Genomic DNA, 24,151 nt, shown 5'->3' with positions numbered 1-24,151 from the left:
CCCATAACAAAGGCCAACAACTTGATACAACAATGGTCACCAATACCCTGGTCAGATCACAGTACGTTATCATTCAAACTTAACTTGAAAGAAATCATCCATTGTATTAAAACTAGTAATAAGCCACATTTCTTCGAAACCAGAGGTAAAATCGATCCTTTAAAATTTTGGTCTAACGAACAAATTAGCAAATTACTTACCTCAACTCCATAAACTAATTTCATTCAGAAATGGAATGACACCTGTAAAACAGTTCTAGATGAAACTGCACCAATTATGGAAAAATCCCGTCTGCCCTACAAAAGATATCTCCATGGTTCAATGATGATCTTCCACAAATGAAGCAAAAATGTAGAAGACAAGAAAGAAACTGGAAGAAAAATTAATCAACTGAACATTGGAATAACTGGAAAATACTCCAAAACAACATATAAACATCTGATCATCAAAGCAAAAACTACATATTACGCAAAATCTATTGGTGGAACAACAGTTGGTCTGTTCCTTGAAGAGCCTGATTCAGTTCCCATTCTTCTCCTGCTCCTTTGTGTGGGACATTGCTGTTCTTTCCAGTTTTGTGGTTTGGCTGCTTCCTAAGATCCAGATCATATCAAGTCAAACAATCAGCTGAAAGTTCTTCAAAATAGTCCCCAGACTGCGGAGTACCTCAGGCCTCCCCATTATCCACCATCTTGTTCAACATCATGACAAACCCCTGGGTAACTTAATGGAAAAAAAATGGTTTCCCAACATTCATTTATGCTGATGATGTCACCAAAGAAATCCAAGAGATAATACACAATATTAAATTGGGCATAACATTAATGGAATCCTGGGCAACCAACTTCAAATTGAAACTCAACACTGAAAAAACAACATTTCTTATAATAACCAATCCTCACCATCCTATCAATCTTAAAAATTAACATCACCTATCCCCTTGAATCAACAATGAAAATTCAAGGAATCACAATTGATCAATTCCTCACCCTTGAATAACAAGTTTCCAATGTGGTATTAAGTGTCTTCCACTCACTCTGGAAACTAAAAAGATGAAGACCATTTTTCACTAAACCAGTTTTCCGTACTTTAGTTCAATTCCCAGTTCTAAAAAAACTTGATTATTATAACTCCATATATGCAGGAATTAAATGCAGCCTACTCGGGAAATTACAAACTACCCAACTCACGGCTGAACGTCTAATATGTAGATTATCATGCTTCGTCAAAGCAACATCTCTTCTGTATGTTCTACACTGGCTGCCAATAAAAGAAAGAATATCGTTTAAATTACGTGTACTCATTCACCAAATTCTATATGCTTGGCCCCATCCTACACGTACAATCTCATTGAATTACCATCAAGCAATGCCATTAAGTCATCCAGAGAATATCTTATCTTACATTTTCCTAACTGTAAAAATGTGACTTACAAATCATCCATAATGCCAATTTCTCATATCAAGGAACCAGAATTTGGAACTCTGTTCCCAAAACAATAACATGCATAGACAATTACATGTCATTCAGAAGCCTTCTGAAAACTTAGGGGCCTTTTTTACAAAGGCGTGCCAAAAAGTGGTAGTGTGGGATGTATGTATTGGATGCATGCTGGACCATTTCTCCAGCACATCTGGAAAAAAGGGCTTTTTAGGGGGGCCGGGAAATGAACGTGTGACAAAATTAAAATCACTGCGCGTCTATTTATGGTTTGAGCCCTAAACACCACCCATTGACTTAGCATTAAGGGCTCACGCATTACCCGTGCGATAACTATCGAACAACGCGCCAGCTGCCGATTACCACCAGGATTGCCCCTGCTGTAGAAAATAGGAAATTATTTTCTACAGCGAGTTTTCAACACGCACCAACCTCAGAATTATTGCCAGGTGCACACGCTAGCTGGGTGGTAATGCCAATTTGACGTGCGCTGCACGCACGTAGACCCTTACGCACTTTCGTAAAAGAGCCTCTTATTTCTTTAGATCAGCCTTTCACGACAACAACATTCAAATTTAAAAATGAATGTAATTAGTGATCTCTGCCAAATCCTACCCTCCAACAACATTATTTTGGTTACAGATTAATTGAAGCCTGATCAACTCAACCTAACTCCATCATTAATATATCTTTTCTATCATTTTACTTGCAAGAAGTACCCTACCCTAAAAACAATTCATCTTTCTTCATGTAATATAAATTCATACTTAGATTCCATAGCGGTTCAGATAATGTATCTTAATTTCTGCTAACATTCTAAGATGTAGTTCTCAATAATGTTTGTTACGTAAGCCGCATTGAACCCGGAGTATACTCTCTGGCTAATACAGGACATAAATATATAATGACAAAATGGATGTGGAATTATAAACGCAATATAGCAAAAACACTCAGTAATCCACAAAAGATGAAACTCTAGTATAACAGTCTTTTACAGTAAACTTAAAAAGAAAACAGGGAAGGAAAAGCCTCAAAATAGTTTGAAATACAGTTTTACAGAGCTATGGGGGTCAAAAGGGACCATCATTAGCAAAACCAGGGGCATAGCCAGACCTCGGCGGGAGGGGGGGCCAGAGCCCGAGGTGGGGGGCACTGTTTAGCCGCCTCCCCCTGCCGCAGACCCCCCTGCCACTTTGGACCCGTCGCCACAACCCCCCCACCGCCGCCCACCCCCTGCCCTGCCGCTGCATCAGGTACCTTGTTTGTTTGCGGGGGTCTCCAATCCCCGCCAGCTGAAGAGTCTTCTTCAGTGCCGGTCGACTCCTGCGCCATCGTTTTGTGATCATCTGTTTCTGACGCCTTACGTCCTGCATGGGGCTACATGCACAGTGCAGGACGTAAGGCGTCAGAAACAGATGATCACACAACGAAGGCACCGGAGTCAGCCGGCACTGAAGAAGACTCTTCGGCTGGTGGGGATTGGGGACCCTTGCCAGCAAACAAGGTACCTGTTGATGCGGCGGCGGCGGGTCAAATGTAGAGGGGGCCAGGGCGTAATCTGTGGGGGCCCATGCCCCCGTGGCCCCACGTAGCTCTGCCCCAGGGCAAAAGCCTTCCCACAAATAGAGTGACTTCATCCAAAATGCACACTATGCAAAATATCAATGCTCAAAGGAAAATCACTTATCTCATGGCTGTAATGAAGTACTCAGAACACATAAGTACATAAGTACATAAGTAGTGCCATACTGGGAAAGACCAAAGGTCCATCTAGCCCAGCATCCTGTCACCGACAGTGGCCAATCCAGGTCAAGGGCACCTGGCACGCTCCCCAAACGTAAAAACATTCCAGACAAGTTATACCTAAAAATGCGGAATTTTTCCAAGTCCATTTAATAGCGGTCTATGGACTTGTCCTTTAGGAATCTATCTAACCCCTTTTTAAACTCCGTCAAGCTAACCGCCCGTACCACGTTCTCCGGCAATGAATTCCAGAGTCTAATTACACGTTGGGTGAAGAAAAATTTTCTCCGATTCGTTTTAAATTTACCACACTGTAGCTTCAACTCATGCCCTCTAGTCCTAGTATTTTTGGATAGCGTGAACAGTCGCTTCACATCCACCCGATCCATTCCACTCATTATTTTATACACTTCTATCATATCTCCCCTCAGCCGTCTCTTCTCCAAGCTGAAAAGCCCTAGCCTTCTCAGCCTCTCTTCATAGGAAAGTCGTCCCATCCCCACTATCATTTTCGTCGCCCTTCGCTGTACCTTTTCCAATTCTACTATATCTTTTTTGAGATACGGAGACCAGTACTGAACACAATACTCCAGGTGCGGTCGCACCATGGAGCGATACAACGGCATTATAACATCCGCACACCTGGACTCCATACCCTTCCTAATAACACCCAACATTCTATTCGCTTTCCTAGCCGCAGCAGCACACTGAGCAGAAGGTTTCAGCGTATCATCGACGACGACACCCAGATCCCTTTCTTGATCCGTAACTCCTAACGCGGAACCTTGCAAGACGTAGCTATAATTCGGGTTCCTCTTACCCACATGCATCACTTTGCACTTGTCAACATTGAACTTCATCTGCCACTTGCACGCCCATTCTCCCAGTCTCGCAAGGTCCTCCTGTAATCGTTCACATTCCTCCTGCGACTTGACGACCCTGAATAATTTTGTGTCATCGGCGAATTTAATTACCTCACTAGTTATTCCCATCTCTAGGTCATTTATAAATACATTAAAAGCAACGGACCCAACACAGACCCCTGCGGGACCCCACTAACTACCCTCCTCCACTGAGAATACTGGCCACGCAATCCTACTCTCTGCTTCCTATCTTTCAACCAGTTCTTAATCCATAATAATACCCTACCTCCGATTCCATGACTCTGCAATTTCTTCAGGAGTCTTTCGTGCGGCACTTTGTCAAACGCCTTCTGAAAATCCAGATATACAATATCAACCGGCTCCCCATTGTCCACATGTTTGCTTACCCCCTCAAAAAAATGCATTAGATTGGTGAGGCAAGACTTCCCTTCACTAAATCCGTGCTGACTTTGTCTCATCAGTCCATGTTTTTGTATATGCTCTGCAATTTTATTCTTAATAATAGCCTCCACCATCTTGCCCGGCACCGACGTCAGACTCACCGGTCTATAATTTCCCGGATCTCCTCTGGAACCTTTCTTAAAAATCGGAGTAACATTGGCTACCCTCCAGTCTTCCGGTATTACACTCGATTTTAGGGACAGATTGCATATTTCTAACAGTAGCTCCGCAAGTTCATTTTTTAGTTCTATTAATACTCTGGGATGAATACCATCAGGTCCCGGTGATTTACTACTCTTCAGCTTGCTGAACTGACCCATTACATCCTTCAAGGTTACAGAGAATTTGTTTAGTTTCTCCGACTCCCCCGCTTCAAATATTCTTTCCGGCACCGGTGTCCCCCCCAAATCCTCCTCGGTGAAGACCGAAGCAAAGAATTCATTTAATTTCTCCGCTACGGCTTTGTCCTCCTTGATCGCCCCTTTAACACCATTTTCGTCCAGCGGCCCAACCGACTCTTTGGCCGGTTTCCTGCTTTTAATGTATCTAAAAAAGTTTTTACTATGTATTTTTGCTTCCAACGCTAATTTCTTCTCAAAGTCCTTTTTTGCCCTCCTTATCTCCGCTTTGCATTTGGCTTGGCATTCCTTATGATCTATCCTGTTACTTTCAGTTGGTTCTCTTCTCCACTTTCTGAAGGATTGTTTTTTGGCTCTAATGATTTCCTTTATCTTACTGTTTAGCCACGCCGGCTGACGTTTAGTCTTTTTTCCCTTTTTTCTAATACGTGGAATATATTTGTCCTGAACCTCCAGGATGGTGTTTTTAAACAGCATCCACGCCTGATGCAAGTTTTTTACTCTGCGAGCTGCTCCTTTCAGTCTTTTTTTCACCATTTTTCTCATTTTGTCGTAATCACCTTTTCTATAGTTAAACGCTAGCGTACTTGATTTCCTAGTTTCACTTCCTTCAATGCCAATATCAAAACCGATCATATTATGATCACTGTTATCAAGCGGCCCTCGTATCGTTACCCCCTGCACTAGATCATGAGCACCACTAAGGACTAAGTCTAGTATTTTTCCTTCTCTTGTCGGCTCCTGAACTAGCTGTTCCATGAAGCTGTCCTTGATTTCATCAAGAAATCTTATGTCCCTTGCGTGTACAGATGTTACATTAACCCAGTCTATATGCGGGTAATTGAAATCCCCCATTATTATTGTGTTGCCCAGTTTGTTTGCGTCTCTGATTTCCTTTAACATTTCCGCATCCGTCTGTTCGTCCTGGCCAGGCGGACGGTAGTACACTCCTATCACTATCCTTTTCCCCTTTGCACATGGAATTTCAATCCACAGTGATTCCAAGGAGTGTTTTGCTTCCTGCAGAATTTTCAATCTATTTGATTCAAGGCTCTCGTTAATATACAATGCTACCCCTCCACCAATCCGATTCACCCTATCACTACATCTGGTGCAGGTTTCAAGATACAGGATATAAATGTCATAAATAAATAAATAAATGATACCCACTTCACTTACAAAGCGTGCAGTATATACGGCAGAGGAGAATATGTGAGTCATAGGTTGGGCTCTCATTTATGTGCACATCAAACATATAAATGGCAAGTGACCGACCCACCTGCAAATGCGCAGTAGAGACTTCCCTCTCTGTCCCGCCCTCGCGTCAAGACGTGATGACATCAGAGGGCGGAACAGAGAGGGAAACGGAGTCGGACTGTCGGACGCTGCCGCCTGGAAACGAACATCACGCGCAGCCAACCTCCACCCTCCCCCCACCCATCCCCACCGCCGCTCTCGCCCCCCTCTGTATCGGGCCCCCTGCACTGACCTGACAGCGCCTCTCACCTCCGTGTGGAAGCGCTGCAGGCAGCAGCAGAGCGATCTGCTGCTGCCTGCAGCGCTTTCACGCGGAGGTGAGAGGCGCTGTCAGGTCAGTGCAGGGGGCCCGGCATGGAGGGGGGAGGGAGCGGCGGCGAGGAGGGTAGCTGGAAATCTTGCCCGTTTTAACGGGCTTAACGGCTAGTCTAACAGAATACAATCAGTCCCATGTGTCCCTGTTGCATTTAGGCACCTGCAGTGGCATCAGATCTATGGCTGGTAAAAGTGCCGGCGCCTGAATATTGTGTGCCAAAACTGGGCTGCACATGTAGTCTACACTGCGTTTCCAAAAAAGATTATCCAAAGCTTATTTTTCTGCAGAACTCTTGTCAAAACTTGACCAATTTCAATAAAATTTGGGATATATCATCCTGAATAAATTTGTAGTAAACCTACACTCACTCCGGCCACCTCGCCTAAACGATGTCACCAACATCTACGATTATCGTCACGATACGCTCAGTTGTCGATTTGCTTTAAACATGAATAGTGACCATGGTTTTCAGTCAGGAGGATCTGATCCTCATTAAAAATATGTATCTGGAGAAAGGTTATGGTTCTCATAGACTGGTGCAAGAGTTTCCAGAAAAGAGGTGGAACAGGGTAAGTGTAAAATAGGTTCTGAAGAAATTGCGAGAAACGGGCTCAACTGATCGCCAGTCAGGAAGTGGCAGGGCCCGATCAGGTCGCACTGAAGAAAACTTCATGACAGTTGAAGAACCAGGTAGCAAAGTGACATCATGTAGGTGAGGCGGCCGTTGTGAGTGTAGTTCTTATCGCAAAGTTATTCAGGATGATATATCCCAAATTTTATTGAAATTGGTCAAGTTTTGACTGAGTTATGTAGAAAACAAGCTTTGCATTGGTTGGCTGGTTTTTTTTTTTTTTTAAACACATTGTATAATGGAACCTGGATGTTCAGGTTCCATTATAGAATAGCTCCTATGGCATGCCCTCGGGCACCTTAATGAAGGCTCCCTCTTACACAATTGCTCCCTAGGTGTACTGCCTGTTAGTTGACTGTATGGCAAGATGCTGGCCATGCAGTTACTGTGCATTTAGGGTCCTGCGCTAGTATTTTCAGCATGCGCTAATGCTAAAGACACCCATAGGAATATATGGGTGTCTCTAGCGTCAGCGCACGCTAAAAACACTAGCGTGCCTTAGTAAACAGGGCCCTAATTTTGGCCATTAATGCTAAGCAAATGCAACATGTTAACATAGCTTAGTACAAGGATCCTTTAGCCTTTCTGCAGAGAGGAGAAAATAAAATAAAATAACCTTTCATTCACAGTCAGCCATATGGACAGCCCCTCTGTTGAAGGAGAAGTACCTGCTCCTGTGGAGGACACTACCATGTTTCTGAGGGGACCTGCTGAAGCACCAAGATATTATACAGAAGGTTTCAGAGTTAATAAGAGGAGTCCTCAATGGTCATTCCCAAAACATCACCATGCTCCTCATGCGGTCGGAGCCCCCTCCCCAAACAAGACAATGAGCAAGAGGCTTACCATCTAGAGACAGCCAGTCATGCTGAGATGAGGGCAGGGTGGCCAGGGCTCGGGCTTTGTACTCAAACACCACAGAGTTGCAAATGATCTGGTTGTTGAAGGCAACTTGAAGGGTGACAAGGCCAGTGTCGTGAGCTAGAAAGGAGGAGGAAAACTTGGTTATATAGCATAATTCTCCAAACAATATCATTTCAGAGCTTCTCTGAGGCCTCTTGAACTGAGAATCATAGTAACATAGTAAACATAGTAGATGATGGCAGAAAAAGACCTGCACGGTCCATCCAGTCTGCCCAAGAAGATAAATTCATATGTGCTACTTTTTTATTTGTACTGTCCTCTTCAGTGCACAGACCGTATAAGTCTGGCCAGCCCTATCCCCGCCTCCCAACCACCAGCTCTGGCACAGACCCTATAAGTCTGCCCAGCACTATCCCCGCCTCCCAACTACCAACCCCGCCTCCCTTCACCAGCTCTGGCACAGACCCTATAAGTCTGGCCAGCCCTATCCCCGCCTCCCAACCACCAACCCCGCCTCCCTCCACCAGCTCTGGCACAGACCGTATAAGTCTGCCCAGCACTATCCCTGCCTCCCACCACCAGCTCTGGCACGGACCGTATAAGTCTGCCCAGCACTATCCCCGCCGCCCAACCACCAGCCCCGGCACAGACCGTATAAGTCTGCCCAGCACTAGTCCCGCCTCCCAACCACCAGCCCCGGCACAGACCGTATAAGTCTGCCCAGCACTAGCCCCGCCTCCCAACCACCAGCTCTTATTGAACTAGTCTTTAGGTCAATGTGATCTATCTCTTTTTTAAATTTTAGTTTGTTCATTTGCTTTTTCATGTGGCTGTATGCGGTATCTTCCATCTTGAGTGGAGAGGTGTGGTAGCCATGTTAGTCCACTTTTAAAGGTAATCAATAGAAATAAAACTGATGAAGAAGGGCAACTGAAATTTTCTCTAGAAATAGGCATTTTCCCCATAGTTTTAAACTGAAACCTTTTTTAGAAGTAGAAACTAAACAGCCAAAAACTCTTGTTCTAAAAGGCAGTTATTTTCTGTTCCCTGGCTGCTGGAGAGGTAGCTCATCCAGCGACCTCAATTAAGTGTTAATTAAGGAGTGGGGAAGTAGAATACTTGCATAGGTTGCTGAGACAGCTTCAAAGAGCCTGTTTAAAAGAGCCCCCTTAGATTCAAAACTATATAAAGAGGAAAGGTCCCACTGAACTTTCTTTCTGAGAAGTTCTGAGAGAAGAGGACATTTCTCTGGTAAGTGAACGCTACTTTGCTTTGTGCTTTGGGAACTTAAAGATTGGGGTTTAAAAGAGGAATTGTAGGTTAGTGTTAGGCAAAATTAAAATATAAAAAGCAAATTTTAACAACTAATCTCCATAGTCTTTTCCACTTAGTTTTAAAAGCTTTGTACCACAGCATTAACAGATAGAATCTAACAGGCACTGCAGGATCTAGTATGCCGCTTTAGCATTTTTAACGTGCCTACAATTAGCGCGCATGTTAACTGTGTAGGCGCCTATAGGGATATTGTAGGCGCGTACACAGTTAACGCGCGTACATGGTTAGCGAGCATTAAAGATGCTAACGCGCCAATAACGCTACTTAGTAAACAGGGCCCTTAGTTTGGCTCACCATAATATACTGTAGGTGTGTGTCCTATTTTTACTATACATAAAAAGTATGTTTCAATGTATGTTTTTAATTTCCTTTCATTATCTCCTGCATGGTTTTGTTTGTACTCGATATGTTCATATCTTCACGTACCATGTTTTTCACAATTCATTTTTGTGTGTATATACATTATATTTATAGACATTACCACCCACATGTCATGGTTTCCATTTTTATCTATTTTGATCTGATTTTAACTATACATGCTTTGGTTTGATTTGTATACTTATTTTTGATTGTTTATTATATATATTTTTTGCAGCCTCTGACACAGCCCTTTTTGGGCGAAACACGGCCTGTGTCGGGCATTTTATCTGTTTGTTTTAGACTGATCTTTGATCTGCTCGTTTTATTCCTACACTGGAGTCTGCGGATCGTTTGCTTTGTTGTTTCTTGGGACCATGTCCTTATCATGGCCGTACATGGCCATACTGGGACAGACCAAAGGTCCATCAAGCCCAGCATCCTGTTTCCAACAGTGGCCAATCCAGGTCACAACTACCTGGCAAGATCCCAAAAAAGTACAAAACATTTTATATTGCTTATCCCAGAAATAGTGGATTTTTCCCAAGTCCAATTTAATAATGATCTATGGACTTTTACTTTAGGAAGCCGTCCAAACCTTTTTAAAACTCTGCTAAGCTAACCGCCTTTACCACATTCTCTGGCAACAAATTTCAGAGTTTAATTACACATTGAGTGAAGAAATATTTTCTCTGAATCGTTTTAAATTTACTACTTTGTAGCTTCATCGTATGCCCCCTAGTCCTAGTATTTTTGGAAAGCATAAACAGACACTTCACATCTACCCGTTCAACTCCACTCATTATTTTATAGACCGTACTCCTGGAGTTGCGCACTTTGGGGCCAATATTCAGACCACAGGAGTTGGACTAGCTAAACCAGATATTAAATGCCATGCAGTTTCCGGTGACCGGCACTGAATATCCGGTTTATTTTTGGCTAGCTTAAAGATAACTGGCTAAGTCGATAGTTAGCTGGTTATCTTTAAACTGGCCAAAGATATACCAGGTTTTCACGTAGACAAATATGGCTGTGAAACCCAGTTTAAAAATCAGCGGATAGCTGATTATATCGGCCGATATAACCGGCTAACTGCTAACCTCTAACTGGGGATATTCAGCGGGGGATAACCGGTTGTCTCCTGCTGAATATCTGCGGATAGCCGGTTAAGCACTATTTAACCAGTCAGCAGCCATTCTGGCCAGGTAAACAGCACTGATTATTGGGGAGGGGTATGAAAATTAGGCACGCATTTTACAGAATAGGGCAGAATGCAGATCTGCGCATAAATCCTAATTACCGCCAATCAATGCCAATAATAGGTTGCTATCACCTAATTAGCTTATGGGCAGATCTGGGATCCACACCCAAATTTCTGTGTCTAACTTTAGGTGGCCTATATAGAATCTGGTGGTTAGGGTGTAAACACAAGGGGGGGGGGCATTCACATGGGTGAAGCATGGGGGGAGGGTAAGGGCAGGGACTGCCACTTATGGTGGACCTTAACCGAGGTTTGTTGTTACAAGGATTAAGCTAGATAAGAGAGTTGAACAATGGGGGGGAAGCCCCCTAGCGAACTGTGTATGGTCGCAGATTGTGCCATTGCCCTGGTTCTGACTGAGCTGGAAGTCTAAAGGAGCAGGCAGGAAACAGCTAGGCCAAAAAAAATTAAAATAAAGGCCCACCAGGGTCATGGGCTTGAAAATAATGAAATAAATGGAAAACCAGAAGTTCTTTTAACAGGAACCGTGTTATTTTGTTGCTGAAATGAGACCATGTCAAAAAAGAAAACCCAGCACAGTAGGCCACAGTCCTACCTCCTACTCAGGGCCTGGTAAATTGCACTGAGGAGTTGGAAGCATTAAAGCTTTAACAAGGGCAGGTATAGTTGACTGTCCCCATGGCAACCAAAATGGAGGGCCTGCTGGTACTTTCTTTAGTGATTGAAGGTTATCTTCTTAGCACTTTTGTTACATACACTGGAGTACATACATTCAATGTGATTAAATTACTCTTGTTTACACTCTGCAGGGGTTTCAACCACGTTAAAAGGTTTTCATTTCCATGTGTTCTTCTTTTATGCGGCCTCTTTAAAACAATGAGGGTGTAATGGTGCTGGAGAGGTTTGCAGCCTGTCTGTATATTCCTTCCAGGTCTACCTGGATCCACTCAGACTTGCCTCCTGCTGCCCCACTGCTCCATCCAGCTGCTTGCCAGATGCTAGGGAGGTTTACAGCCTACCTGTGTATTCCTCCTAGCATTCTTTGGGGTGACACCCAGGTTCTCCCTGACCGACTCAGGCTTCCACTCCTGCTACCTTGCACTCCATTCAGCTGGTTGCTAGCAGGGCTGCCGAGGGGGGGGGGGGCAGGGGGGCCAAAATTCCTTGGGCCCGGGCCTCCAAGGGGGGCCCGGCGCCGGGGTCAGGCCGCCGGTGGTGCAGTTCCCGGTCTCATCTGCCTGCCTCCTCGGCTCTGGGCCCCCTGCATTCGAAGTGGTAGTCACAGATTGCCTCCCTTCGGGCCTTCCCTCCCTGTGTCCCGCCCTAGCGGAAACCAGAAGTTACATCAGACGAGGGAAGGACAGAAGAAAGGCGATCTGCGACTGCCACCTTGAATGCAGGGGGCCCGGAGCCATGGAGGCAGGCAAGTGAGACCGCGGACTGCAGTGGCGGGGAGAGTGACGGGGGTGGCAGTGGTGGAGGGAGCGACGAGGGTGGCAGCGGTGGGGGGGAGGGGGGGAGGCGGGGCAGCCCCGGGCCCGGCCTAGTTTCTCGGCAGCCCTAGATGCTAGAAGGGGTGCACCCTACACCATATGCCAGTCGCATAGCCATGGAGGAGGAGGGGGCCTGGGTCCCCCACTTTGGGCTCAGGCCCCCTCCAAATGTACAGCTCCCATTAAATGGCTGGTGAGGATGCTGAAGCCCCATCAGCCAAAGAAATGTATTGCCCAGCTGCTCCTCTCCTCTTCACACTGTTGCAGAACAGAAGAAGTCGGCAGCGTGCTTCCAGCCGCCGATGCCAGAACTCCTCGAGTATGCTCAGTTCCTGCAAGATGTGAAGTGTCTGTTCAGGCTTTCCAAAAATACTAGGACTAGGGGGCATGCGGTGAAACTACAGTGTAGTAAATTTAAAACAAATCGGAGAAAATGTTTCTTCACCCAACATATAATTAAACTCTGGAATTCATTGCCAAAGAAAGTGGTGAAGGCGGTTAGCTTAGCAGAGTTTAAAAAGGGGTTGGATGGTTTCCTAAAGGACAAGTCCATAAACCGCTACTAAATGGACTTGGGAAACATCCACAATTCCAGGAATAACATGTATAGAATGTTTGTACGTTTGGGAAGCTCGCCAGGTGCCCTTGGCCTGGATTGGCCGCTGTCGTGGACAGGATGCTGGGCTCGATGGACCCTTTGGTCTTTTCCCAGTGTGGCATTACTTATGTACTTATGCTTGGGGAGTCCTGGCATCTGTGGCTGGAGGCACGCAGCCGACTTCTTCTGTACTGCAGCAGCAGCACGAGGCCAAGGTTTGGCTGGCGGGCTTCAGCATCCCTGCCAGGAAAGGCATTATCTTTAGCACACAGTGGGGTGAGGGGAGTGGGGGGGGGGGGGGGGGGGGAGAGAAGGAATATGTTGCCCCCAGTCCACCTCTACGCTCCTCCCCCCAAAATCGGAGGATTGGCTACGCTCCTGGTATATGCTGCCATATCATCTCCACAGCTTTGTATTTTCTCTGCTTCTGTTTCCTTCACTAGACTTTCTCTTCCTGCTTCTAACCCTTATTTACTATCTCAAACTAGGGATGGGCAATCGTTAGCAATGACAGGAGAAATGTCAAAACAGGCAGGAAAAACATAACATGTGTTTTCATTTGCCAATAACAGGTCAGTGCCTGCCGCCGTGTGATGCGGCCAAGGCTGATATTCAGCCCGCCACATGGGCTGAACTGTGGCCTTGGCTGTATAAGCCATGGCAGAGGTCTGGGACAAGGCCCCCACCAGATTGAACACTTACTCTGATTCCCCAAATCCAACCTTCAAGAGCTGCTTCCACTATTTGCAACAACTACGCTGCCTCTCTCCTTACATCGAGAAGGAAAATCTTATCCCAGTTGTGCAGGCCATGATAACATCAAGACTGGATTACTGTAATGCGCTCTACAATGATCTGACTACAAAGGGTCTGCAGCAGCTCCAAGTGATTCAGAATGCTGCAGCAAGACTCATAGAAGGTTGCAAGCGATGTGACCACATCACACCATTTTTGCAAAAAACTTCATTGTCTACCAGTACAATACAGGGCTAAATTTAAAACTCTACGTCTGATCTTCAAGGCACTTAAAGGAAATGACCCTAAGTACTTGAACAACAGAATGACCCTCTGCACACCTCCAAGGACACTAAGGTCCTCCCAAGGTGTATCCCTAACCACGCCCTCTCCAAAAGACATTACACCATGTGACTCCTGCAAGCGAGCCTTCTCTGGAGTAGCCCCCACGCTCTGGAATGCATTGCCTGAAAGGTTCCGCTTTTACATTGTTTTACTACTGTTTTATTAAAATTCTAGGGTGGTGGACTTTGGTCCTGGGAAACTGAGTTCGATTCCCATTTCAGGCACAGGCAGCTCCTTGTGACTCCGGGCAAGTCACTTAACCCTCCATTGCCCCATGGAAGCCGCATTGAGCCTGCCAAGAGTGGGAAAGCGCAGGGTACAAATGTAACAAAAATAAAATAGATACTATTGGAGATTCTATATGGAATGTTGCTACTATTGGAGATTCTAAATGGAATGTTGTTAGCAACATTCCATGTAGAAGGCTGCGCAGGCTTCTGTTTCTGTGAGTCTGACGTCCTGCACCTACGTGCAGGACGTCAGACTCACAGAAGCAGAAGCCTGCGCGGCCACATTGGTGATCTGCAAGGGCCGACTTCTACATGGAATGTTGCTAGTGGAATAGCAATTACTTATCTATACGTTCCATCTTTGCTTATACCCTACACTGTCAATTAAAATGTTCTATTACGTATTGTGTTGACATTGTAAGTAGTATACTATGCCGTACTTTGTATTGTTATTTGAATATTTTTACTGCTGTAATTGTCTATTCATTATGTTTGATTTATTCTTACTGTACATCACCTTGAGTGAATTCTTTCGGGAAGTCGGTAAATAAATCCTTATAAACTAAATATGCGTGCATTGATGGAATAGTGCTTAGGTGCAATTTTGGCATTTACGCAAGTTCATCCATGTGATAGAGGTATGAATGTTAGTTCCTGTTTTACAGAATTACTCCTGCTAAGTCTACTAAAGTGAGGTATTTACTGTCGCATGTTCACAGCCATTTCCCTGGCCAGACCGGCTCTTCTTACCTGGGCAGTAACAGCGAAGCACTCCTGGCTGTATTAGCGATGCAGGCACTGAGATCTGATCAAACAGACAGCTGTAGTTATTGCTGGCCTCCTGCCAGGGTCCAGTGATTAGGACTTTCACTCCCCCCTGCATAGAAAAGAGAAAGGACAAAGAACCTAGGTGAGGGTGGGGGGACAGGTGAAGCCAATATTAGGAAATAAAAACCAAAAAACAGAAGTGAATGACACTGTTCTATTATTTTTTCTCAGTTCACAGCTTTACACCACTTAGGATATATTTTTTTCCATAGGGGAATGTGGGCTAACTCCCCTTCTATGACCCCCCCCCCCCCCCCAAATCATGCAATAGGGGTCAAATAAGCAAGGATTTGCCTGCTCTGGGAAAGGAATCAGTTAATGGGGCCAGTCAGTCTGGCTTTTTCCAAGTCATGCCTGAAAGCCAGGGCCGCCGAGGGGGGGTGGGCAGGGGGGACAAAATTCCCCGGGCCTGGGCCTCCAAGGGGGGCCTGGCGCCGCAGTCCCCTCCACCCGCCCCCCCACCACCGGGCCGGGCCCCCCTGAATTCAAATCATAGTGCCTCACCTCGACCTCGCTCCGTGTGAAAGAAGCGCAGCAGAGGCAGTCTGCAGATCGCCTCCCTTTGGGCCTTCCCTCCCTGTGTCCCGCCCTCGCACAAGTTACGTCAGACGAGGGCGGGACACAGGGAGGGAAGGCCCAAAGGGAGGCGATCTGCAGACTGCCTCTGCTGCGCTTATTTCACACGGAGCGAGGTCGAGATGAGGCGCTATGATTTGAATTCAGGGGGGCCCGGCCCGGTGGTGGATGGCGACGACCTCGGCCGCCCAGTCTCTCAGCGGCCCTGCTGAAAGCAATCTGTAACTTCTTGCTATAACAGGGCTAGAACCCCTGAAAAGACCTGAATAAAAGTTCAAAAACCATGTCAAGCAAAGCAAAACAGGGGGGAATAAAAAACAAGTTAGGAAACTATATGAGTATACACACATGCAGATTTGGTCTAATTAAGTTAATGCCCATCACAAACACAGTTCTCAACCTATCTTTGATTAATATAGACTTGGAATCCAAACATTAACAACTGGAAAAGAAATCTCCATAGTAAGTTATGGATATATAATGTAGAGCAACAGGGCCATCTGGTGGCTAATGTGTATATCACACCATCGTGTATCATCAGCCAAGTTGAGTCACACAAAGGAACATATTGCCCAATATTCAAAGGAAAATGGCCACTAAAACAGCACTTACGCGGCTATCCAGTGATATTCAGTGCTGGAGAGCTGGATTTCTGGCACTGAATATCGCCTCATAGCAGTTTATTTATTTATTTATTTATTGCATTTGTACCCCACATTTTCCTTCCTAGTGGTAGGTTCAATGTGGCTTACAGTTATGAATGAAAATCGCAGTTTGCAGGTTCAAAGGCACAGGTGGAAGAGAGATGAGACATGTTTTCTTTAGGGGGATTAAGAGTTTTGAGTCTTTCAGTGTGATTGAGCCAGGTCCAGTTTCCCTTCTTGTTTCTTTTTTCAATCCTCTTTTTGTTTGTTTTGAGGTTCATGATTGTAGGGGTGTTGTCCGATTAGTTGTGTGGTTGTGGGATCGTCAGGAGGGTAGGTTGTTTTGTAGAAGTGGGTTTTCAGATGTTTTCTGAATTGCAGGTAGTTGTTTTTGTATTTTAGGTCTCTTGGGAAGGAGTTCCAGTTTTTGGTGCATATGTTGGCGAAACTCGTTGCGTATGAGGTTTTGTATTTTAGGCCTTGGCATTTAGGGAAGTGGAGTGTGAGGTAGGATCTTATGTTCTTATTTACAGGGCCGCCGAGAGGGGGGCGGGGGGGGGGGGGCAAAATTCCCCGGGCCTGGACCTCCAAGGGGGGCCCGGCGCCGGGGTCAGGCTGCCAGCGCTTCAGTCCCCGGCCTCACCTGCCTGCCTCCTCGTCTCCGGGCCCCCTGCATTCGAAGCGGCAGTCACAGATCGCCTCCCTTCGTGCCTTCCCTCCCTGTGTCCCGCCCTCGCGGAAACCGGAAGTTACATCAGACGAGGGAAGGACACAGGAAGGGAAGGCCAGAAGAGAGGCGATCTGCGACTGCTGCATTAAATGCAGGGGGCCCGGAGCCGTGGAGGCAGGCAGGTGAGACCGCAGACTGCAGCGTCGGGGGGTGGCAGCAGTGGGGAGAGTGATGGGGGCGGCAGGGGGAGCGACAGCAGTGGGGGGGGGGGGGGGGGGCGGGGCGGCCTTGCCCCGGGCCCAGCCTAGTCTCTCAGTGGCCCTGCTTATTTGTGTTGCATTGCGGTAGTATTAGTAGGTCTCTCACGTAAGCCGTGGAGATATAACGGGTGATACAACCGGTGATCCGCAGATTTTTAAAGTGAGAGCGGCCAAGTTTGATGGCCATCTTTGTCCACCACAATATGTGGAATAACTTTGGCCGATCTCACTTTACGCGGCCACTGATAAATATCAGCGTGGCCGGTTAAAATCGGACCGGCCAAAGTTAAACTGGATATTCAATGCCAGTCACCAGGAACGGACTGGATTGAATATCTGGGTTTAGCGCCAACCGTGGGAGACATCCCGGCTATATCCCCCAGTCTGACTATCGGGGCCATAAAGCCCGATATTCATCCCTTGGCAATCAGCAATTTTTAAGCTACTGATGGCCACAGATTTAAGCCCAGATATTAAATTCTGAGCTATGTCCAGGCTCCAGATGTTAATAGGGCACCAGCCAATACTCATACAGATGCCCGATGAGCTCAACGGATAAAGTATGGACTGTTCAGAGTAAATGTACTAATATTTTTGGATCTTAAAATACAGTTTCTTTTCTGTGACAGTATACGTGGATTACCTTTGATGCTGGTTATTTTGTAACTCTTCAATGTTTCAGTTCCCTTATAGTTTTGCACCCTGCACATAGGACTGGAATCACAAGAGACCTGATGCAGAAAGCAACCACGGGGCTTGGCTGCGGGGTTACCGTGGGTTGTACTTGATGAGCACATTTTCCTCCTAATTCTATATACAGTGCTCAAAACTGCGTATGCCTAATTGTGCATGCAATTTAATTGATTAATGAGCCAAACAGTGCCAATAATTGGGTGCTTTTTAGGCTACTGCTGGTCAAGTATAAGGTTCTGCTTTGAATATTCTGGTTGCCTGTTTATGAACTATGGTGTGGGTTAATATTTTAACTTTTTTGTAATGTTATTGTTTGTATGCTTTATGTATTTTTTTTGTGTGCATATTGTACCTCACCCTTGATGAGGGAGGGTTATCAATAATAAATCTAATCTAATAATAATAATCTAATCTAAACATTTTATACTGCTTATCCCAGAAATAGTGGATTTTTCCCAAGTCCAATTTAATAATGGTCTATGGACTTTTCCTTTAGTAAGCCGTCCAAACCTTTTTTTAAAACTCTGCTAAGCTAACTGCCTTAGCAGAGTTTTAAAAAGCTATAGCTAACCGCCTATATTATTATCTTTTTTTTAAATAAGCATTTACATCAATGCTGTTTTTGTCATTTTGCACTGCCTGATGCTTATTTGTTTGTTTAAATATTGTATTTATATACCCTTCCCTTCTGCCCTCTCAACTGTCAGTGTAATTGTTTTTATTAGTTCATTGTAAGCCGCTCTGGGGCTGCTTTACGTGGCAAAAAGCGGGGTATAAATGATCTAAAATAAATAAATAATGTATGTAACTTGTAGCATTTCAGATGCCTTTCAATAAAAATAAACTGGATGGATTCAGGGGAGCTGCCAACTGGTGCCTACTCCCACCCAATCTTTGTTTTAAAAAAAACAAACAGTGGCTCTGGGCATCCAGGCACCTTCATGTTGATCTTCTTTCCATCCTCCCCTCCAAAATCCCCCATGCTGAGCTGGAAGCTGGATTCCTTCTTACCTGCCTCCTTCTCAGTCACAAGCCTTATTCTGTCAACAACTAGGCTAGTTATGCTGGAAACTAGTATATGAATGCAAAAGTACCTCCTTCTCATAAGTACATAAGTAGTGCCATACTGGGAAAGACCAAAGGTCCATCTAGCCCAGCATCCTGTCACCGACAGTGGCCAATCCAGGTCAAGGGCACCTGGCACGCTCCCCAAACGTAAAAACATTCCAGACAAGTTATACCTAAAAATGCGGAATTTTTCCAAGTCCATTTAATAGCGGTCTATGGACTTGTCCTTTAGGAATCTATCTAACCCCTTTTTAAACTCCGTCAAGCTAACCGCCCGTACCACGTTCTCCGGCAACGAATTCCAGAGTCTAATTACACGTTGGGTGAAGAAAAATTTTCTCCGATTCGTTTTAAATTTACCACACTGTAGCTTCAACTCATGCCCCTGCTGGCCAACATTTTCTAAGAAAAATCTCTTTCAAATTCAGTTTACAAGCCCCACGGGCAGTGTAAAAATTGTCTTCCCCACGTGCAAAACTGTGCAAAGTTACATTCAAATGCCACTGAATTTCAGAAACATTGTTGCAGAATTTCCTTTACAGCAAAAAACTATTTTTAAATTGAGGCAGGAAACTTGACACCCCCGCTCTCCAGATTATCTATAGTATGCGTGATATCCTCGTGATTCAGTCTAAGTGATATTCTTAGAATTTGGAAAATAAAAATAAACAGCATCTGTGTACCCAACAATGCAGGATGTTACACAGTAATAAGCTCTAAGAGATACAAAAATCAACAATTAAACTAGCTGAGGCCATGATTTCTGGTGTTTTGGGGACATTTGTTTTCAGTGGACAGTTGTTTTACTGGAATCCTGAAGAAGTGAAACAAGGCTCATTGGGGTCCATCTTAGTCCGTGACACATTTGGATTGTTCCCCGTGATTGGACATTGTGTAAAGATAAGTCTTTTGGGGCCCTGTTTACTAAGCTAATACTAATTGTATTTGTTCCTCTATCGGACTAGGCGATTGCCTTTACGGTACTATGTAAGCCACATTGAGCCTGCAAATAGGTGGGAAAATGTGGGATACAAACGTAATAAAGAAATAAGCTACGCTGAAGGGGCCCCTTTTACCCAACGCAGGCTTACCGCTCGCTAAACAGGAAGTACTTCCAGGCTACCGCAGTAGCCCAGTGGTACTTCCACCCCTAGCGTGTCATCATATCCAGCGCTGCAAAAATATTTCTATTTTTGTAGTGCCGGACTGTACCTGGCATTAACCGGTCAGTGCCGCGCGTTGGCCGGTTACCACCGGGTTAGCGCAGGAGTCCTTACCGCCACCTCAATGGGTGGCGATAAAGGCTCCTCCCCGAAATGGCCACGCGGCAAGTGCTTTACTTGTCGCACAGCCATTTCCTGCAAGAAAGAGAGACTTCTCTTTTACCCATTGCAGTAAAAGGGGACCTCGGTACGCATGAAAAACACGCACCGATGCCAGCGCAGCCCCCCTTTTGCCGCAGCTTGGTAAAAGGGGCCCTTGGCGCTAGCGTTTTTAGCACATTCTAATAATTAGCGTGCACTAATGCTAGAGTTAGCATTAAGAAGTTCAATGTTGATTAGTTCTGATACAGATATAATAATGAGTCTTTCATGAAGGATTCTTATTATAAGTCTCGTTGAATAAGTGAGTTTTCAGTGACCTCCGGAAGGCTGTCAGATCGTGTGTTGTTTTTAAGGCATTCGGTAGCGCATTCCAACGTTGCACGCAGATATAGGAGAAGCTGGATGCATATAATGATTTGTATTTAAGTCCCTTACAGTTAGGTTAGTGGAGGTTTAAGAAAGTACGTGATGAACTTTTTGTATTTCTTGTTGGTAGGTCTATAGTTCACCTTAGTAAACAGGGCCCGTGGACTATTTTGGGATTAATTAATAGCTAAAAAATGTTTTGAGTCAGATTATTCTGAACATGTCACACATAGTTGGGCACACTTTTGAGCATATGTATTGTTTATTTGAAGCATTACAGAGCGCGGGTCAGTGTTTCTTTACAGCAGAGCCGTGGGATGTAAGCTATTGACCATTATTTCAGCGGGTGAGATTCTTTATTGGTTCCCGCCATCGCTGTTTTCAAATTTGAGCGCTGGTGAGTGCTTGAAAAGCCTTTATTAATACGGAGGGTCCACCTTATTCTTCATTAATAAAATAGAAAATAGAAAAAAAAATGAACCGTCTCTGCGTGTATTATCAAATTACTTGAACAGCTAGTTTCATTGTTGGATGTTACACAGAGGCAGATCTGATGAGCTGCCCAGGCTGTAGAGGGAAATGTCCAGGCTGGTCTCTGATTTCCAACACCATCCACCTGACCCATTTTGGCACCTCTGATTCTCATTTGTTAGTGGGAAAGTAGAGACTACATAAACCACAATGCACTAGGCTGTAAGTTAAAAACCAAGACTGGCAAAAAATCTCCCTCTAGAAACAGGGGTCACTTGTTAGTTGCGTCATGTTCGTTAGAGACGACTTTGGAGCAGGGGTGAGCAACCACGGTTCTCCAGGGCCACAACCCAGTCAGGTTTTCAAGATTTCCACAATGAATATGTGAGGAAGGAGCACAAAAACATTATCCAGCTACCGCATTCTGGCTAACTGGATAACACAGACTTAATGCAGGCGAACATGGTGCATCCTAAATAGGAGGTGGTATGTGCTCCCATATTAATATTTTTGCAGGTCTCATGTGTTAATGGAAAAATTAGTGTGGGATCTGGAAAAAAAAAGTCCTATCTTTGGGCAGCATTAGAAATGAGTTTAGCCCACGGAAAAGTCCCACATTAAAACATGCTAAGCCCATTTCTTAATGCATTTTAAGTAAAAGGACCCCTAATTTACTAATAACTAGGGTCAACAGTAAAATAACCCACATTAATAACTTCCCCCTTAAATAAAGAAAAAAAGAAATGTCCCCAGAAATTGAAATCACTGCTATATGTAGTAAAAGTGAGCCAAGTATAGGATAATCAAGCCATTGTGACATCACTGATGAGGTTGGTTCTTAGGCATTGGTAGAATAAGGCATTATGACATCACAATATCAGAAGTGAGCCAAGTAAAGGGCAATCAAGCCATTGTGACATCACTGATGAGGTTGGCTCTTAAATACTGGTGGAATGAGGCATTATGACATCACAATATCAGCTCCGGTTATCACAGACTGAAACTCTTCACACTAAACAGAGACGTTATTATCGTGGGCCACTGTTAAGATGTGTTATTTTACCACTAACTTGTGCTATTTTAACCAGATCCCATTTTGTGCAATGAGACCGGTTACTTATATCTGGGAATAACAATAGAATGTCTTAACAGTAGCCCACAATGATAATTCTCCCCCTTAGCAGTTATCATCCGAAATGTAAGGGGCCCTTTTAGTAAGCTGCGTAGGTGCCTATGCGTGCCAATTTGGAACTATCGCCTGGCTACTATGTGGCCCAGGCGGTAATTTCATTTTTTATGTGCGCCGGAAAATTCCAGCACACGGCACTAACCGGGTGGTAATCAGCATTGTACGTGCGCTGACGATTGCTGCCTGGTTAACGCGTAAGACTTTACCGCTAAGTCAATGAGTAATGATAAGGTCTCAGGCCCAAAATGGACGCGCGCCAAATTTCATTTTGCTGCAGGTCCATTTTTGGCAAAAGGCTTTTTTTGTAGGTAATTAAACTTTGAGGTTTCTTTTCTATGGGGTCCTTTTACTAAAGTGTATTGAAAAATGGTTTGCGGTAGTGTAGATGCGGGTTTTGGGCGTGTGCCGATCCACTTTTTAGTGTGCCTGTAAAAAAGGCCTTTTTCTTTTGGCGAAAATGGATGTGCGTCAAAATCAAAATGGCTGTGCATCCATTTTGGATCTGAGACTTTACTACTAGCGGTAAAGAATTTGGGCGGTAATGACCTGTGTGCGTCAAATGCCACTTGGCACACGTCCGTTATGCGTGCCCAAAAATAAAAAATATTTTTCAGATGCGCGTATCGGATACACGCCAGAAATGAAATTAGCGCATGAGCCACATGGTAGCGGGCGGTAACTCCATTTTGGCGCACGTTGGGCACATGTAGACGCTTATGCGGGTTAGTAAAAGGCCCCTATATAATTAAATCTCAAAAAAGATATAGTGGAATTAGAAAAGGTGCAGAGAAGGGCGACAAAACTGATAAAGGGGATGGGACGACTTCCCTTTGAGGAAAGGCTAAAGCGGCTAGGGCTCTTCAGCTTGGAAAAGAGATGGCTGAGGGGAGATATGATAGAGGTCTATAAAATAATGAGTGGAGTGGAAAGGGTAGACATGAAGCGTCTGTTCACGCTTTCCAAAAATACTAGGACTAGGGGGTATGCGATGAAGCTACAATGTAGTAAATTTAAAACGAATCGGAGAAAAAGTTTCTTCACTCAACGTGTAATTAAACTCTGGAATTCATTGCCGGAGAATATGGTAAAGGCGGAGTTTAAGAAAGGTTTGGATGACTTCCTAAAGGAAAAGTCCATAGACCGTTATTAAATAGACTTGGAGAAAATCCATTATTTCTGGGATAAGCAGTATAAAATGTTTTGCACTTTTGGGGGATCTTGCCAGGTACTTATGACCTGGATTGGCCGCTATTGGAAACAGGATGCTGGGCTTGATGGACCTTTGGTCTGTCCCAGTATGGCAATACTTATGTACTTATGCTGCTATTTGAGATTCTGAATGGAATCTTGCTACTCTTTGGGGTTCTACATGGAATGTTGCTGCTATTTGAGAATCTGAATGGAATGTTGCTACTCTTTGGGGTTCTACATGGAATGTTGCTAATATTTAGGTTTCTGCCAGGTACTTATGACCTGGATTGGCCACTATTGGAAACAGGATGCTGGGCTTGATGGACCTTTGGTCTTTCCCAGTATGGCAATACTTGTGTACTTATGTACAGTTTGAAGCAACTGGGCAGTGGCTTTAGAAAGAGTGTTGTTTCTATTTACTTATAAATGAATTTAAAAAAAATCAGCAATAAAACATGTTTAATGCATTCTTATCTAATCAGCTGATAGATTGTTTTGGGCCAATAATTTAATCTTTGCTGATTCATAAAATTAAAGTGATTTCTGCCTTCAGTTATACTCCCTATTAAGCAAGTGACAGCTGCTGTTTGTTCTCTCAGAACACCTCCCACCTACTCAAA

At 44.7% G+C, this 24,151-nt stretch overlaps 1 protein-coding gene across 1 annotated transcript in view; it reads right to left on the bottom strand.

Moving 5' to 3' along the window:
* CAMTA1 (calmodulin binding transcription activator 1) overlaps nt 1–24,151 on the bottom strand; it is a 2,140,984-nt gene that overhangs the window by 210,924 nt on the left and 1,905,909 nt on the right. Inside the window, exons 9-10 of the mRNA XM_030186102.1 lie at nt 15,001–15,127; nt 7,918–8,052 (exon numbers count right to left, since the gene is read on the bottom strand). Coding sequence (XP_030041962.1) covers nt 7,918–8,052; nt 15,001–15,127 — 262 coding nt within the window. The remainder of the gene's footprint in view (nt 1–7,917; nt 8,053–15,000; nt 15,128–24,151) is intronic.

This window comes from Microcaecilia unicolor, chromosome 13, assembly GCF_901765095.1.
Source record: "Microcaecilia unicolor chromosome 13, aMicUni1.1, whole genome shotgun sequence".
Classification (NCBI taxonomy): Eukaryota; Metazoa; Chordata; class Amphibia; order Gymnophiona; family Siphonopidae; genus Microcaecilia; species Microcaecilia unicolor.
Note: the sequence above shows the minus strand (reverse complement) of the source record. Positions and strands in the feature narration are given on the sequence as shown.